At 39.7% G+C, this 14,919-nt stretch overlaps 1 protein-coding gene across 4 annotated transcripts in view; it reads right to left on the bottom strand.

Annotated features, from left to right (window-relative positions):
* Positions 1-14,919, bottom strand: part of CCDC88C (coiled-coil domain containing 88C) — a 238,958-nt gene that overhangs the window by 113,227 nt on the left and 110,812 nt on the right. For all 4 annotated transcript variants that reach the window (XR_011167950.1, XM_069085999.1, XM_069086000.1 and 1 more), the window contains exons 5-7: positions 4,176-4,234; positions 1,934-2,017; positions 192-332 (exon numbers count right to left, since the gene is read on the bottom strand). Coding sequence is in view for 3 of the 4 variants with exons in the window: in XM_069085999.1 (XP_068942100.1) it covers positions 192-332; positions 1,934-2,017; positions 4,176-4,234 (284 nt within the window). In the remaining variant the exon portion in view is untranslated. The remainder of the gene's footprint in view (positions 1-191; positions 333-1,933; positions 2,018-4,175; positions 4,235-14,919) is intronic.

Below are 14,919 nucleotides of genomic sequence, written 5' to 3' on the forward strand. Positions count from 1 at the left end.
GAGGAGAGGAGAGGAAAGGAAAGGAAAGGAAAGGAAAGGAAAGGAATGGAAAGAAAAAATACAGCAGAGATACCAATGCCTGGTAAAGACTACTACCATCACCAGCAGCACATTGCACAATCCCTCCCCATCCTCTGTCAGGCCATTCTTTCTAGTACTGGGGGGGGGGGGGTGACACCTCTCAGACATACTTCTGTGCATTCATCTCTCTCATCAATGAGCCGTTTGAGGTGAAACACCATGTTCCTCGAGAGAGACTCCAGCTCCTCCGGGGCCATGTCTGGCAACTCCAACCACTGCAGGTCAAACACGTTTTCTTGGTTCTGGGTCACCTGAAAACAATGACAGACACACTTGATGGGGGTGGGATGGGAGTTCTTAGAGAAAAGGGGGGAAAGAGGAAAGAATGGAGCTCAAGTTAATTATGAGCAGGGAATTGGTAATGGTAAATGGATCAGAACAAATGTAAGATGTGGCTTTAAATTTCTGCTGAACACCTGTCTCATTTGGAAGACAGGTGAATTATTAATCCCATCAATGTGGCAATTTGCCCAATGGGAGTCAGAAACAGGTAGCACTTCAAATTATATTAAACTAAGCCTTATTGAACAAAGCCATACTTGTCCAGAGAATATCTGGATGCATTTTTCTACCTAATAGCCCTAACCCCAGAAACTACTGCCAAAAAAAAGAGATTTTCACTGAAGTCAGTCAAGTATCTAAAACTGAAAATCTCTTTTATGACACTAAGCTTCCCTTTCTCAATTACCCTGCCCCTATTCATAATACTCCCTCCCCAATACTCTCAAGTCTACCAGGTTTTATATTTATATCTGGTGCTCTATCCATTATACTACCTAGCTGTCCCTCTTCTACCTTTTCCTGAGACATGTTTTTTATTTTCTTTTTCTGATATTAATTCCTCTTTGATCTCTTAAGACTCAGATAATTAGTAGAATTCTAATTCTTTGTCTACAACACTCCTTACAGAAATCTGCCACAGTGCTGCTTGAAGACCAAGATGGTTATAATGATGATTACTATTAGTTGTAGTGGTAACAGCAGCAGTAATAGCTTTATCTTCCTTGATCGAGATGGGGGAAAAGTAGGTAAGTACCCAAAGGACTATCAATTATCATCTCAAGAGTATGACAGCTACAGGGAAATGACTGGCTCACAAGACAAGTCAGTGAGTACATTCATTTGAACACACACGTGCATGCACATGTATGCATGCACACACACATACACATACATACACACACACATACACACTCAGAGAGAAAGGGCTGCAAGGTCACACCAGGAATACCTAAGCTTGCTCTTACTGCACTGGGGTCAGGGTGGGGGTAGGGAATAGCACTTCTAGAATTTTCACCCCTAAAAATGACAGCAAATCAGCGTCTTTTCTCCTTGCTACTGACAGTAGCAGAGTCTTTTTCTTTAAAAAGAAATGAATATTTGAAAGCAGGGTGACATTTGCCAGAGTACATTTTAGAAGTATGTAAATCAATTCTGAGCCTAAACCAACTGACAACATCACTCTTAAAAATAGTCTGAGCCCATATTAGGTAATAAGTAGGAAACAAAAGACGGTTTAATTGAGGGCTCAAAAAAAAGTGTGTGTGTGTGTGTGTGTGTGTGTGTGTGTGTGTGTAGTGTGTAGAGAGAGAGAGAAAGAGAAAAAAGAGAGAGAGAGAATACATATACATATTTTAAATGGCTTGTGGCCATATTTCCAAACGTAATTATTTTGTTTGTGCTAGTTGAAATTCCAAATTAATAAAGATCATTACAAATGATGTTGACTTTAAATTAACCCAGTACTGAGAGCTAAAACCTCATAATCATCACTGGCATAGTACCCCACAGCCAAGTACCCAGAAAGACATCGCCCAGCCCGCAAAGGCTAAGAAGGAAGAACAAGCCCTACCTCTTGGATGTGTGCCACAATCCCAGCCTGGGTTTCGATGTCCAGCTGTTTGATTTTTTCAATAAACTCTTCTTTCCTTTCACACTGTAAAGAAAAAAAATGTTTATGAAAGTTTTTTTCTTGGCCAACAATAGGTTCCATCTTTTAACTAAGAGATTACCTCAGGTACATAAATGCATTTAAACAAATAACAAAAAAGGGAAACTTCCTTCTTGCTAAATCTAGCAACTTCTCTTAATGGCCAAAAAGTTCTTCCCGTGATGCTTTGGTTAACATTTCCATTCAGGTTTCCATATGGGGATCCTATGGTCAATTAGCCTCAGTGCCTTATTCCTTTGAGTGACAAGTCCCATGCTGAAGAAAGGCAATGATGGGTCCAGCAGAGAGGCTCTTTAATAAAAGTGCTGCAAGAGACCAGGAGCAGTGGTGACATTTTCCCCACAGCACTGACTACTCTGTGACTGGGGCAGTCAGTTCTCAGTCCCAAAGAATCCTCTTCTGGCCCCCACATGGACAACCCAAGTTGGAAACATATCTAATACCTAGTTGTTCAGTGCAAAGGTGAGCTCCCCTGAGAGTCAGCAGATGTGGGCACTTAGGGGATACAATGGAGAGACCACTGAAATGAAGTCAGGAAGACCCGAGTCTGCATCCTACCAAAGACAGCTAATTTGGTAGCTGTGTGACTCCAGGCAAGCCACTCAACCTCAGTCTGCCCATGTTCCCTTATCTGTGAAATGGGGTTATTACAGCACCTAACTCTCAGGGTTGTTATAAGGATCAATGAGATAAATTACATAAATCTGACTACAGGCCAGGCCAGCCTCTTAACCTCTGAGGGCTACAGGTATCTAAGAATTTTTAAGTCAAAGATGAGCTTTCAAGCTGAGATTTGCAGAAGGCATTTCACACCTGGGAGTTCCCTAAAATAATGAAATAGGCTGAGCATCCCAAAAAATGTATGTGTGTGCCATGCAATCGGTCATTTTGACTACACATAAATAAAGAAATTTTACAAACTTTAAAGCACAATATAAATGTTAGTCACTATTATTTTTATCTGGTTTCTATTCCCAGTTTTACCAATGAACGTCACTTCTCTATGTCTAGAAGTTTTATTTTTGGGGTTTTTTTTTTTTGCTTTTTGGAAGTGGGAAGGTAGGGCAATTGGGGTTAAGTGACTTGCCCAAGGTCACACCGCTAGTTTTGTGTGGCCTAGATGTTTTTGCCTTTGAAATTAGAGGTCAAGTAGACTCTCAGGTCCTTTTCTATTCTAAAGTGTTGCTACATTAGAGGTGATCAGACTGACCAATTATACAGATAAACACATACACTTCTGGAATGGAACTGAGGTGCTCATTTTAGGAAACTCCCAGCACTGAAATGCCCTCCACCAATGTCAAGCTAAAAGCTCATCTTTAACTGAGGACAAGAGTCATGTTTAAGTAGTACTTGAACCTAGGTCTTTCTGACTCCGAGGTCAGCCTTCCAGCCTCTATTCTCTCTTTCACATACAAATGCATACACACAAACATACACAGCATGACAGAGTGGACAGATAGCTGGGCTTGGAGTCAGAAAAATATGGATTTGAATCCTGATCCAAAGACACATACTAGCTGTGTGACCCTGGACAAGTCTCTTAACTTCTCTGTGGCCCAAGGAACTCTTTAATAAGACTAGAGACCTCAGAAAAGGTACATATCAGCAGGAGTTTTTCACCAAGAGCTCTTTAGACCAATGAAACCATAGATCCAAGCAAAAACAACATGTAGCAACTTATCAAAGAACTGTCCAATTCAGGGGCATAGAATAAATGCTCCCTCTGACTGGCTTACCTACACACGGTATAATTTATTATAGAAACTGCATATTACTAGAAGGGCAGCATGTACTGAGGATAAAATAATAAAATGGTGGATATGCTATCAGGAAGAATTACGTTCAAATACTACCCCTGATACTAACTAGCTGTGGGACCTTTCTCTAAGACTATATAAATTAGAGACAGCTGCAATGTTCAAGGGTTAAGGGAGTTTCCATGGGGATAAAAACCATAGGTCATTGATGTATTAGGTACATCTGTTAGGTTAATTAATGACACGATTAAGTTCTTATTTATTCTAGAATAGCTGGCTTTGATACATCATTGGGCTGTGCCATTAACTAACTAAAACACCATGTATCATTACAACAATCTCATCCCTCATCCAACCCCAAGTCCCCAACTTCATGCACCAACCTGAACAGCACAGCCCAGCACCAGTAAGAGGACCTTCTTAATTTCATCCATACTTTTACCTAAAATAAAAGAACCACATAGGAAATTTAACTCATATATACATACAGTAACACTACTAACCACTAACCATTTATTTATAGACAAGTTCAGATCGAATAAGTAATTCCCCTAAAGTGGTGGCCTGTATTTGATGGCACTCTTTGAAGTTATAATTATATAAAATCTGCTAATTGGTTCCAGCCCTAGTCTTCACAATTAGCTAGCTAAAAGTGACTCCTACCCTCCTCAAATTTCTCACAGCAGATCTCTGCCTGGACCTCTCCCTACATTCTACCTAGATAATAGTTATTTACACATGTTTCTATTCCACCCAAGTAGAACTTGGGCTCTTTGAAAACAGAGGTAGTACTGTATAAAAAGAATGCTGAAATTAAAATTAGAGGACTTGAGTTCAACTCTGAGAGAGACTTACTGTTGGAAAAACCATCTAACTTTGCTGGGCCTATAAGCTGCCCCATCTGTAAAATGAGAGGCAACATAGTCTATGGGAGAAGGGCTAGCCTTAGAGACTGGGAGACCTGGGTTCAAGTGCTGCTTCTGATCCAAACTAGCTGTGTGTCCTTGATAAAAATCACTTGGTCTCTCAGTGATGTAAGCAACTCTCAAGAACTACATGTTAGAGAGAAGCATCAATGGGGAGAAAGGGAGGCTCCTACTTTGGGATCCTAGGATCACAGAACTGGAAGGGACCTTAGAAGCTGGCTAGCTGGCTGGTTGGCTGGGGCGGGGGGGAGTGAGTATGGGGGGTGAATGGATGGATGGGTGAATGGATGGGTGGGTGGATGAGCAGATAGACAGACAGATACACAGATAGAGACATTGGATTAGATGGGGATTCAAAGACAAAAATCAACAGTTTCAGTCTTCAAGGAGTTTGCATTCTATTGGAGGTGACCACAAGTATACACAAAGGAAAAGTAAGTGCAGATTCCCATTGTGAGTCAAAAGAAGTCACACTGCTGAGGTGAGAAACCTGGAAAGACCATTCACCATACTCCATAACAGAAATGCCTCCCCAGGGAGGTTTGGAGGAGAGGAATCACTTTGAAAATCCAATCCAGAGCACAAGCCAGAAGGGCAAGGCCTAAGGAAAACATGTGCCTGTATTATCTGCATCCTGGAGATTAACAAGCAAAGTGACCTAACTCAAGGCTTCTTGGCAGAAAATGGGAGGTGGACATTTGCAGGCAAACAACATACACAGCTGCAAACTGTTTACAGCAATCCACTCTAAAACAGGAGGAAGCTGTCTAAAGTCACCCACCCATGGTGGTAATGGAATGGGTGGGGTGAGAGGGTCAGTGGGAAAACAATACAGAATAATGGTGCTAAAGATGCCTCCCTGTCACCCCGATATTCCAAGTTCCCTGTCCTCTCCCACTTCTAAAATTCTATGCATCTATAAAATTCACCCTTTTGTAGAGCTATGTGATGGCTCTTCCATTTAGAGCTTCTAAATAACTAAAACATAGTCATTTTCTCTCACTGAGAGGTGTGATAGCAGGATATTCAGTCTGGTTAACAAACAGAAGTAGCAAATTTCCCTTACCAACTGGGGTCTCCCCACAACTGACCATACTACCCTGGCTGAGGTTGTTTTAGCTCGCAAATTTGTCTGCAGGGACTAATTAACAGCAAAGATGATAATGAAAATTAGAAGTCTATGATGTTCAACTAGCACTCCACACCCACAAAGGTACACTGGCCAATAAAACACCAAGGCTGGTTCCATTTTAATACCTTACAACCCAACCACCTCCAACTAATGTTCACTGTCAAGAGAAAATACCACTTACAATAAATAAAAGAGAGACCACAGTATTTATTGGGCAGCTAGGTGGTGGAGTGAATTAGACTGAATTTAAGAGTTAGGCAAACCTGAATTCAAATCCTGCCTCAGACAAAAGCTGTGTGATCCTAGAAGTTACTTAACCTCTTTCAATCTCAACTTTCTCATCTGTAAAATGGAAATAGAACAGCTAAGTGTCATAGTGGATAGAGTGCTGAGCCTGGAGTCAGGAAGACCCTAGTTCAAATTCAACCTCAGATATTTCCTAGCCATATAACCCTGGGCAAGTCACTTAACCCTGTTTGCCTCAGTTTCGTCATCTGTAAAATGAGTTGGAAAAGGAAATGGTAAACCACTCCAGCATCTTTGCCAAGAAAACCCCAAATGAGGTTATAAAGAATCAGGACTATTGTACCATAGGATTGTGGTGATGATAAAATAGGATAATAAACACAAAATGTTTTGCAAACCTTAAAGCATTATATAAATGTTAGCTACTGTATTGCCTTCCATGATGAGATTCTTTAAGTGATAACTGAAAATCCTCCAGATCTCTGTTCTTTCATGCCTCTCATATTAAAGTTGACATCTGACTACACTCTGTCGATTTAAATACTGATAATTTCCTAAGCATGATTAAAGGGTAGCAAGAATGGGCTTTTAAAATAGTGAGTCACATCAGCACAGTCTACTCTTTCAGAATAACCAGCTTCTCTGGAAATGACCCAATTTGCCTCTCCTAGAATTGCATAGTCAAATCCCTACCCTTAAAGCTATGTATAGTGCTTCTAAACCACCTGTGATTTCTGTCCATTTGCCACCATTAAAAGTCCCCCCCATAAATTCACTGGCCCTGCTCAGATCTGTGTAGACCAGCAGATCTCAATTTTTTTTTAATCTGAGAATTCCTTTATACTCTTGAAAATTAGTAAGAGCTTTTGATTATGTGGGTTTTATCTATTGACATTTACCATATTGGAAATTAAAACATCTTAATATTATTAGAAAATTAGTTTTGACCTCAAGGACCACACTTTAACAACCACGGGTATAGACTATAAACTCCTTTTAAATTGCTTTCATCAGAACCCTACACTGGAGTGCTGAATTAGAAATTAGTTATTGGTTAACTGACTGGGAGTTAGGGAGGTAATCCAAACAGCACACACATTCTGGGGAAACCTCAGTAACTCCTACAAGCAACATCTTCCACCTAGAATACTGCACCAATGACACAGGATTCACCAGCTCTGGCCACAGACAAACGCAACACAGATGGGAGCCAGATTAATCCATAATTCAAGGGTTAACAAGGGAAGAAAACTCCAGGTGGGGGAATTTTTCCATTAAAACAGCTTCCATCCCTTCTGTTTTAGTATGAGTGTCCCTAAGGAGTCCCAAATATCATATAGTCATCATAGATCTTGAGTAAGAGGCACCTCAAAAGTCATCAAGTCTAATCAACAACCCAGACTCGGGCCAGGTAAGTGCCTTGCATAAGGTCATGTAGGTAATATGCTTGAGAGGCAGGATTTGAACCCAGCCTTTAATCTTTGCCTCCCACAGCAATTTAAAACACCTGGATTTCACATTTACCATAAACACACAACCAGGACAGCAGCATCTCAAAATGACAATAAAATACCACTCCCTTTTCCAACCCCCACTCTTATCCAAACAACAGACAGAATCTACTTCATTTCCTAGCTCCAAACTTAGAAAGAATAACAACAAATCATGATTAGTTACAAAGATTTCAATGACAGATCCAGAATCAACTAGGTCAGAAAGGAAGGTAGGGGGAGGTGATCAGGGGAAAGGATCACTATTATCTAGAAAATTCAGAGCCCCAACATTAGTATACCAACAAAATGACCTTTAACCAACAACATGTCGCCACTCCTAAGACGGATGCCGCATGCAAAGGCAATCCTGTTGGAAGTCATGGTGGGTTCAAGGCTGGCTGTGGTGTGAGCATATTCTCTGTGCTTACAGACGGTCTCTAAGAGGTCTAGCAAACAAAGTCTGGTAACCAGGCAGCAGTATCTGACAGTCAGTTTGGTAAAACTAGGCATGTTGGCTGTAACTGTCTGCCCCACACTCTTGTGGTACCCACTAGAGATTCTGAGAAAAGCAAAACCAAACAAGTACCCCAAGAGCCTCCCACTCTCAGAAAGAATCAAGAACTCATTTCCTAGCCCCATAAAGCACTAGAATACATGGCTGCAAGCACCAAGCAGGCTCATTTGTCAGGGTTGGGTTTCTGTTCTGACAACTCTCATCTCATTAGCATGCAGGAACAGAAATTCCACCCTTTCAGTGATTGCCGGTACAATCAGACTAATTTCTACTGGGATAGTCCCTCATTTCTCCCCAAATGCTGACACGGTTTAAGCAAGGCTTGGGGAGGAAAGAAACAGAAAGCCCACTTGACTATATTCAGAGGGACAACATAAGACTGCAACAAGGCTGTTTTCTGACAATTACTCAAATGCCAAGTCTTTAAAAACTTGTCCCGTTTCCACAGCATGGAGGTCAGTAAGTTTTCTCTGCTCACCAGAGTAATGACTAGTGGTGAGCATCAGGGCAGAACATAATAGACTGAAAGATTCTGTTGGAGGCCAAAGAGTGAGGTTTGAAAGGCAGGCCAAGGGCAGGCTTGACAAGAGGAAACAAGTACTAAGTGGATTTAAGATTACAGACCATGTTTTCAGTAATTCTATTTCTCTCCAGCCTGAGGAAATGGGTCAAGATGACGGGCAAGGACATTTCTTTCCTAGTAGCTGGCACATAGTAGGCACTTAATAAATGTTTGTTGACTTACCTCAACTGTTAGAAGTGGCTACTGGTCCAAGCTGGATATAAAAGACAGAAGGAATCTCTAGGTCTTCATATTGAGCAAAAGCTAACCATTACTTTAATGCAATAAGTGTTCTCAGCCAAAGGGACTGAACATAGCTATAAAATATTATTAGTGTCCAATCTGCCCTGCCCTTCGCTGCATAAGAAAGATAATCAGTGATTTCTGGTTAGGAACAGTCACAAAAGGGCACAGTTCTCCCACATATACTCCAGCAAAGATTTTAAAAGGGCACGAGATCAAATGATAAATAAATCTAAGGAGAACAACAATAAACTCCTCCATCCAAACCAAGACTTGACCGGAAAGATAGCCAGACGCCCTGAGCACTGACAGAGGGAGTGCTGGTAAATATGGACAAAGTTTGTCAGAGTTGGCCAATAATACTCCAGAGATACCCTAAAAATGGAGTGCTCTTCTGGGAGATGGGACAATGCGAAGCTTAAGTGCTCTGACAGGAAGACTGGGGGTGGAGGTGGGGGTGGGGGTGAATCTGCCACATTCTGATCACAGATACTCCAGGGAGCCCTTTAGACTGCAGGGCTCTGACCTATGATGATTCAGAGGGAAACTAAAACCTTCCAATGCTCTGCAGGACCCCACCAAGCTGAAGTCAGACTCTACCTACTTCATCCAAGAGTATGGGGAGGGATAGAGCCTATCTCTAGTACATAGTCCCAAATCAGGAAGTAAGGCTGGGAAAATGAGCAACAGAAGATGGCACCAAACACAAGGAAGAAATAATATTGCGGCTCAAGAACAACTCAAGAGTTAAAGCCAAAAGTAGAGAGTCAAGTCACAAGTATAAGAAGAATCTCAGGGGAAATTAAAAGGCTTGGTCTCAAAGACTTCAAGAGTATGTGGAAGAAGCAAAAGATTAAAAAAATAAAATAAAATGAGTTCTGGAGGGAAAAAAATGGGAAGTCAAATAAACAGCTTTAAAACAAAAAGCGGTACTTTTTTTTTTACTATGTAACAGTGGAATCCCTGAAAATAAGAATGAAGAAAGCAGAGCTCAATGACTCAGGAGATAACAAGAAATATTAGAACAAAATCAAAAGATTAAAAAAAATTAAGAAAATGTAAGGTATTAATTATCAAAAACAGCCTTCCTGTTTGAATAGTTCCTACCTTGTATAAAGCATCTTTAGTAAAAACAAATAAATATAATCAAAAAGAAGAGTATACAAATATGGAGGAGGGATGGGGGAGTGGGCATCACACAGACCTCGTTCTTACCTGAAGCATATATATGCAGTATTTGGTAAAGAAATACACTATACTCAGAGAAACAGGCAGGGGAGGGGGTTGGTTTAAAAAGGGAGAGGTCAGGTGGGGAGGTTAGAATCACAAGCAAAACAAACCTCAACTTCAGAGATCCTAAAGGGAAATTCAAAGGCAACAAAGAAAGTAAAAGAATTAATACCTGAGTCTAGACAAATAACAGAAAAAAAAATTAAAATCCTGGAAAAACCCACAACAACATGTTAACTTTTTATAATGTTTTAATACTATTTTTAAAAAAAAGAACTTTTAATATTTACTGAAAATCACTTCTATTGTCACAACAGGGGTAGAGTTTGAGAGTAGAGTGACTCAAAGTATGAGATAGCCATGATAGAAAGCCTCTCTCTGACCATTCTCAAGTGCCACCTCTGTCCTTGTCAGCCATAATGGGTCAAAGAACAAGGATTTCTAATCCATCTATGTAATGGGCTAGCTGGAATTCTAGCCTGGTGGCTAGACAGCTTTCATCAAAGCAGCAAATGAATGACGGTGGCAGTTTCCTGCCTATGACCAGATGCTCCTATTTCTACAAACAGGAGGTAGGGTGATGCTATGGACAAGCCACTGCCAGCTCTGACATTTACTTTTTCTGTTATCAGTCCCTTCCTCTTTGCCTTGATTTTCTTATCTGAAAATGAAGAGTTAGACTAGATAATTTTGAAGGTCTGGTTCAGGTCTAACATTCCATTACTGTTTATATATAATTTTTACTGCCAAATGTGTCATTATATTCATGTCTAGATGATAAAATGACATCCAGGCAACAGCTTCAAAATTTATCAAAAAGGGGAGATAAGGTAGAAATTGTAATAAAAAAACAAATTGTTAACACCTTGGGTACTGGTTAAGAATAATTCTTGCTTCCTATCCAGCATTTAGCATAGTGCCTGGCACACAGTAGACTGATTGATATTGATTGTCAGGCTAATCTAATCTCCTTATGGGACAGAGTGATAAACCTGGTTGGTCCAGAGAAAGAAGTAGCCATGATCTCCCCTGGCTTCAACAATGCTGCTGCTTCCACTGTGTCCACGCCAATCATCAATTAATTGGGTAAATATGTGAAGGCAGATATACTACACAGCTGACTGGAACATGGTAATCAGAGAGACTGACACTGATGAATGACCCGCAGCCTGGACATAAGTAGTATTGGTCCAGTAATACTTGACATTTTTATCAGTGAACTAGAAGAATGAAAAAACATGCTAGTTCAATTTGGAACTATGTGAAGAAAGTGACTAAAATGGCCCTACCCTTTGACCCAGAGATTCCACTGCCAGACATATATCTCCAGGGAGATCAATGACAACAAGAAAGACCCCCAAAATGCCCCAGTATTTACGGGAATACTTTTTTTTGTAGTAGCAACAAATTAAAAAGAAGTAAGAAATAAGAAATATGGAGAAGAATGGAAAGACTTACATGAATTGGTACAAAGTGAAGTAAAACCAGGAAAACAACATCTGCGACTTCAACAAAACAATGGAAACTGAACACTGAAAAATATGACAGTGCTTGACCCCAAAGAATAGGCACGAGGACACCTCCTTCCATCCCCTTCATGGTAGAAATGAGGGAATTTTTTTATCTGTTAGTTGATTGTGTTAAACTCCTTTTCCCCCCTCCTTTTCATTTTTTTTAAATTATAAGTGATTGTTCTGGCATAAGTATAGTATGTTGGAAAATGTAGGTGATATAAAGATGATCAATATGTACATAAGAAATTCAAGGGGAAAAAGTCTGTTCAGTGTTGAAGTGGTAAGTAAAAATGATGAGAAACAAAATATGACAATGTTACAGACAAATGATACACAGAGATAGATAGATGGATGGTAACAGAGACAGATGAATGGATAGATGCTATTGTTCAGTTGTGTCCAACTTGTAATGACCTCATTTGGGGTCATTACAAAGATAGATGGCAAAGAAAGATGACAGACAGAGAGAAAGACAGAGAGACAGAGACAGCACAAAGAGAGAACATTTATTAGAGCTTATTAGGTATGTCTCAGGCACTGTGCTAAGTATAAAGTGTAAATGCTAATATAAGAAAGTCTCTTCCCTCATGAACCTCATATTTAATAGATGGAAGACAACATAAACAGTAGCTAGTGTGGGAAGGACGGAGAGCAGGTTTTAGGGCTTTAAAAGAGTAGCAGGGACATGACAAGGAGGCCTTTTTCTGGACAAGATAAAGCAAAAGCTCACCTCTAAGAGCCCAGGTTGGTTCCAGGGTAGAGGCCAATGCTGGGGAGTGGGAAGAAAATGAGAATGAAGGCTGGAGCACAGAAGGCAAAGTTGGGAAATGGTGACAGAGAAAAAACACACACACATCCTTTACTATAAAATAGATCATGCTTTATGTATGAATACAGAGGAAAACTGAACTCAGGTCAAGATGGGCAGGAATTTAAAGCTTAAAAAGCAAACATGAGACTGTACACAAAGATGTAAATATGCAGAAATAAAAGCAGAGGGAGGTAAATCCCACATCAAGCTCAGCAGTGAACAAGCCATTATCAGCAAATCTCTACTGCCCAAGAGAAGAGTCAGAACTTGTTGGGTATTCAGGGGTGGAAACCACAAAGAAGATACAAAGTAAATACTGTGTCAAAGGAAACTAAAGATAAAAAGGCCAAAGAGACTTGCAAAATCCTATTTTTAAAATATAGAAGATTTATTCACAAAGTAACAATGAGTTGTTCTTGAACAAGAAGAGAAAAAAAGGAAATGTCATTAACTGGTTAAGTGATTTATACCTACAGAAAAATTTGCTGACGGGAAACTGCACAAATAAGGGTATGAAATGATCTTCTATGAAGATATTGGGGAGTAAGACAGATGTGTACCTATGGAGTGTGGTCTAAATATAGTCCTGCCTGGAGGTGGAAAGACAGATAAGATGCCTTAGTTCTGGTCCCTTCCTGCACTTGGAATTGATATGGCACGGTTCATTCATCATCTAAAGAAAATAAAACGTGATGAATCCAACACCCCTCTTTTTACAGATGAGGAAAGTGACCTAGGATTTTTCTAACCAAAAATTTTTTGGTTAGAAACAAAATTGACAACCCACTTTCCTGACTGCTTTGCTTCTCTAAAGGAAAGGTGTTGAAATAAACGGTTTCAGCCATACCTTTCAGCACTAACAATCTGATTCTATGATGAGACAAATATCTAATGTAGGCACCACCATTATTGTGATAAAAAAAACAGCCCAAAGATAACCATGTTAAATTAACTTTAATGTGCAATTACTTAAAATAAAAAAGAATTAAAAAGCAACTTAATAGTTTTTTTTAAAAATAGAAATACAAAATATTTTGCACATCATCTTGGAAAATACAGAACAAAGAAAACAAAATTCTATTCAGCAAATGTTTCAAGTTCTTTCCAAGTCTTTTCTTCTAATCCTTTCTTATGACTGAAACACCTCCTCCATTTTCTCTGCCTAACCACAAATCAAATGCTAGGTCCATGGGGTCATCCCTGGTTGTTCCAGTGCAGAATGATCCCTCCCAACTCAGGTACTCATTTGTAGACAAAGTACTTAAGTTTTTAGGGGCCTCAGTTTCCTCATCTGTACAAAAAGCAAGCTGGGCTCCATGGTTTTTAAGGTCCCTTTGAGTTTTAAATCTCTGACCTCACGAGTCAGAGATTTAAATCTATAACCTTAAGAGTACCTACAGATCACTGTCTGAATCACTTGCATGCTGTCTTGCAACAAATCTTCTACTTCTATATTTTCCACAAAGTTAATTGGGTTTTTGATCTATGCTCCAATCAGTCAAGGGTCCAAACTGTACAGTCAGATGAATTAGAAATGGCTCTCACATCGGTAAGCAGTCATTTCCTGTCTGTCAAGATATAATCGATTTCATTTTTGCTAGTGTTATTTGGAGTTTATCATGTCCACCATCTCTTCATAAAGCAAACATTCATGATAAACAGAGGCTTCTATGTCATCGAAAAGTCTTTGGTCTCTTATGTTTCTTAAATGTGAGTCATATTTTCCAACATATTTTTCCAACTCCTATGTCCTTTTTTGCATTGAAATCATCAAATATTCAAGTACTTATATGTGTATATATTTTTTAATTTGGAAAGACTTATCAAAGTCCTTTGTAGAATTTATCTCCTCATCCCTGCAACAGACATAGGCTGATAATAAATAATAATAATAATTAACTGATAATAATAGCTAGCATTTACACAATACTTTAAGGTTTTCAAAGCACTCTGTATTATTTCATCTGAACTTCTCAACAACCTTGGAAGTGGGTGCTAATATTACTTCTATTTTACAGATGAGGAAACCTGGGTTGAGAAGTTAAATGACTTGCCCAGGGTCACATAGCTAAGTCTTAAGCTGAGATTTGAAATAAAGTCTTCCTGGCTCCAATTACAGCACTTATTGTCATCATTAACAGTTCAAGGAGGGATAACCAAGTGTCCTAGGAGAATCAATCAATAAACATTTACTAAGCACCTACCAAGCACCATGCTAAATGATAGGGATACAAAAATAGAAAAAGACAGTTCCATGGGGCAGCTAGGTAGTACAGTGAATAGAGCACCTGCCGTGGAGTCAAGAGGACCTGAGATCAAATCCAGATTCAGACACTTAACACTTACTAGTCGTGTGACCTTGGGCAAGTCACTTAATTCCAACTGTCCTGCCTTCCCCCTCCAAAAAGCCAAAAAAAGGAAAGGAAGGAAGGAAGGAATGAATGGAGGGAGGGAGG

The sequence above is a fragment of the Petaurus breviceps genome, unplaced genomic scaffold (assembly GCF_028583685.1).
Source record: "Petaurus breviceps papuanus isolate PSGF00001 unplaced genomic scaffold, PetGlider_PUasm1.0 177, whole genome shotgun sequence".
Lineage (NCBI taxonomy): Eukaryota > Metazoa > Chordata > Mammalia > Diprotodontia > Petauridae > Petaurus > Petaurus breviceps.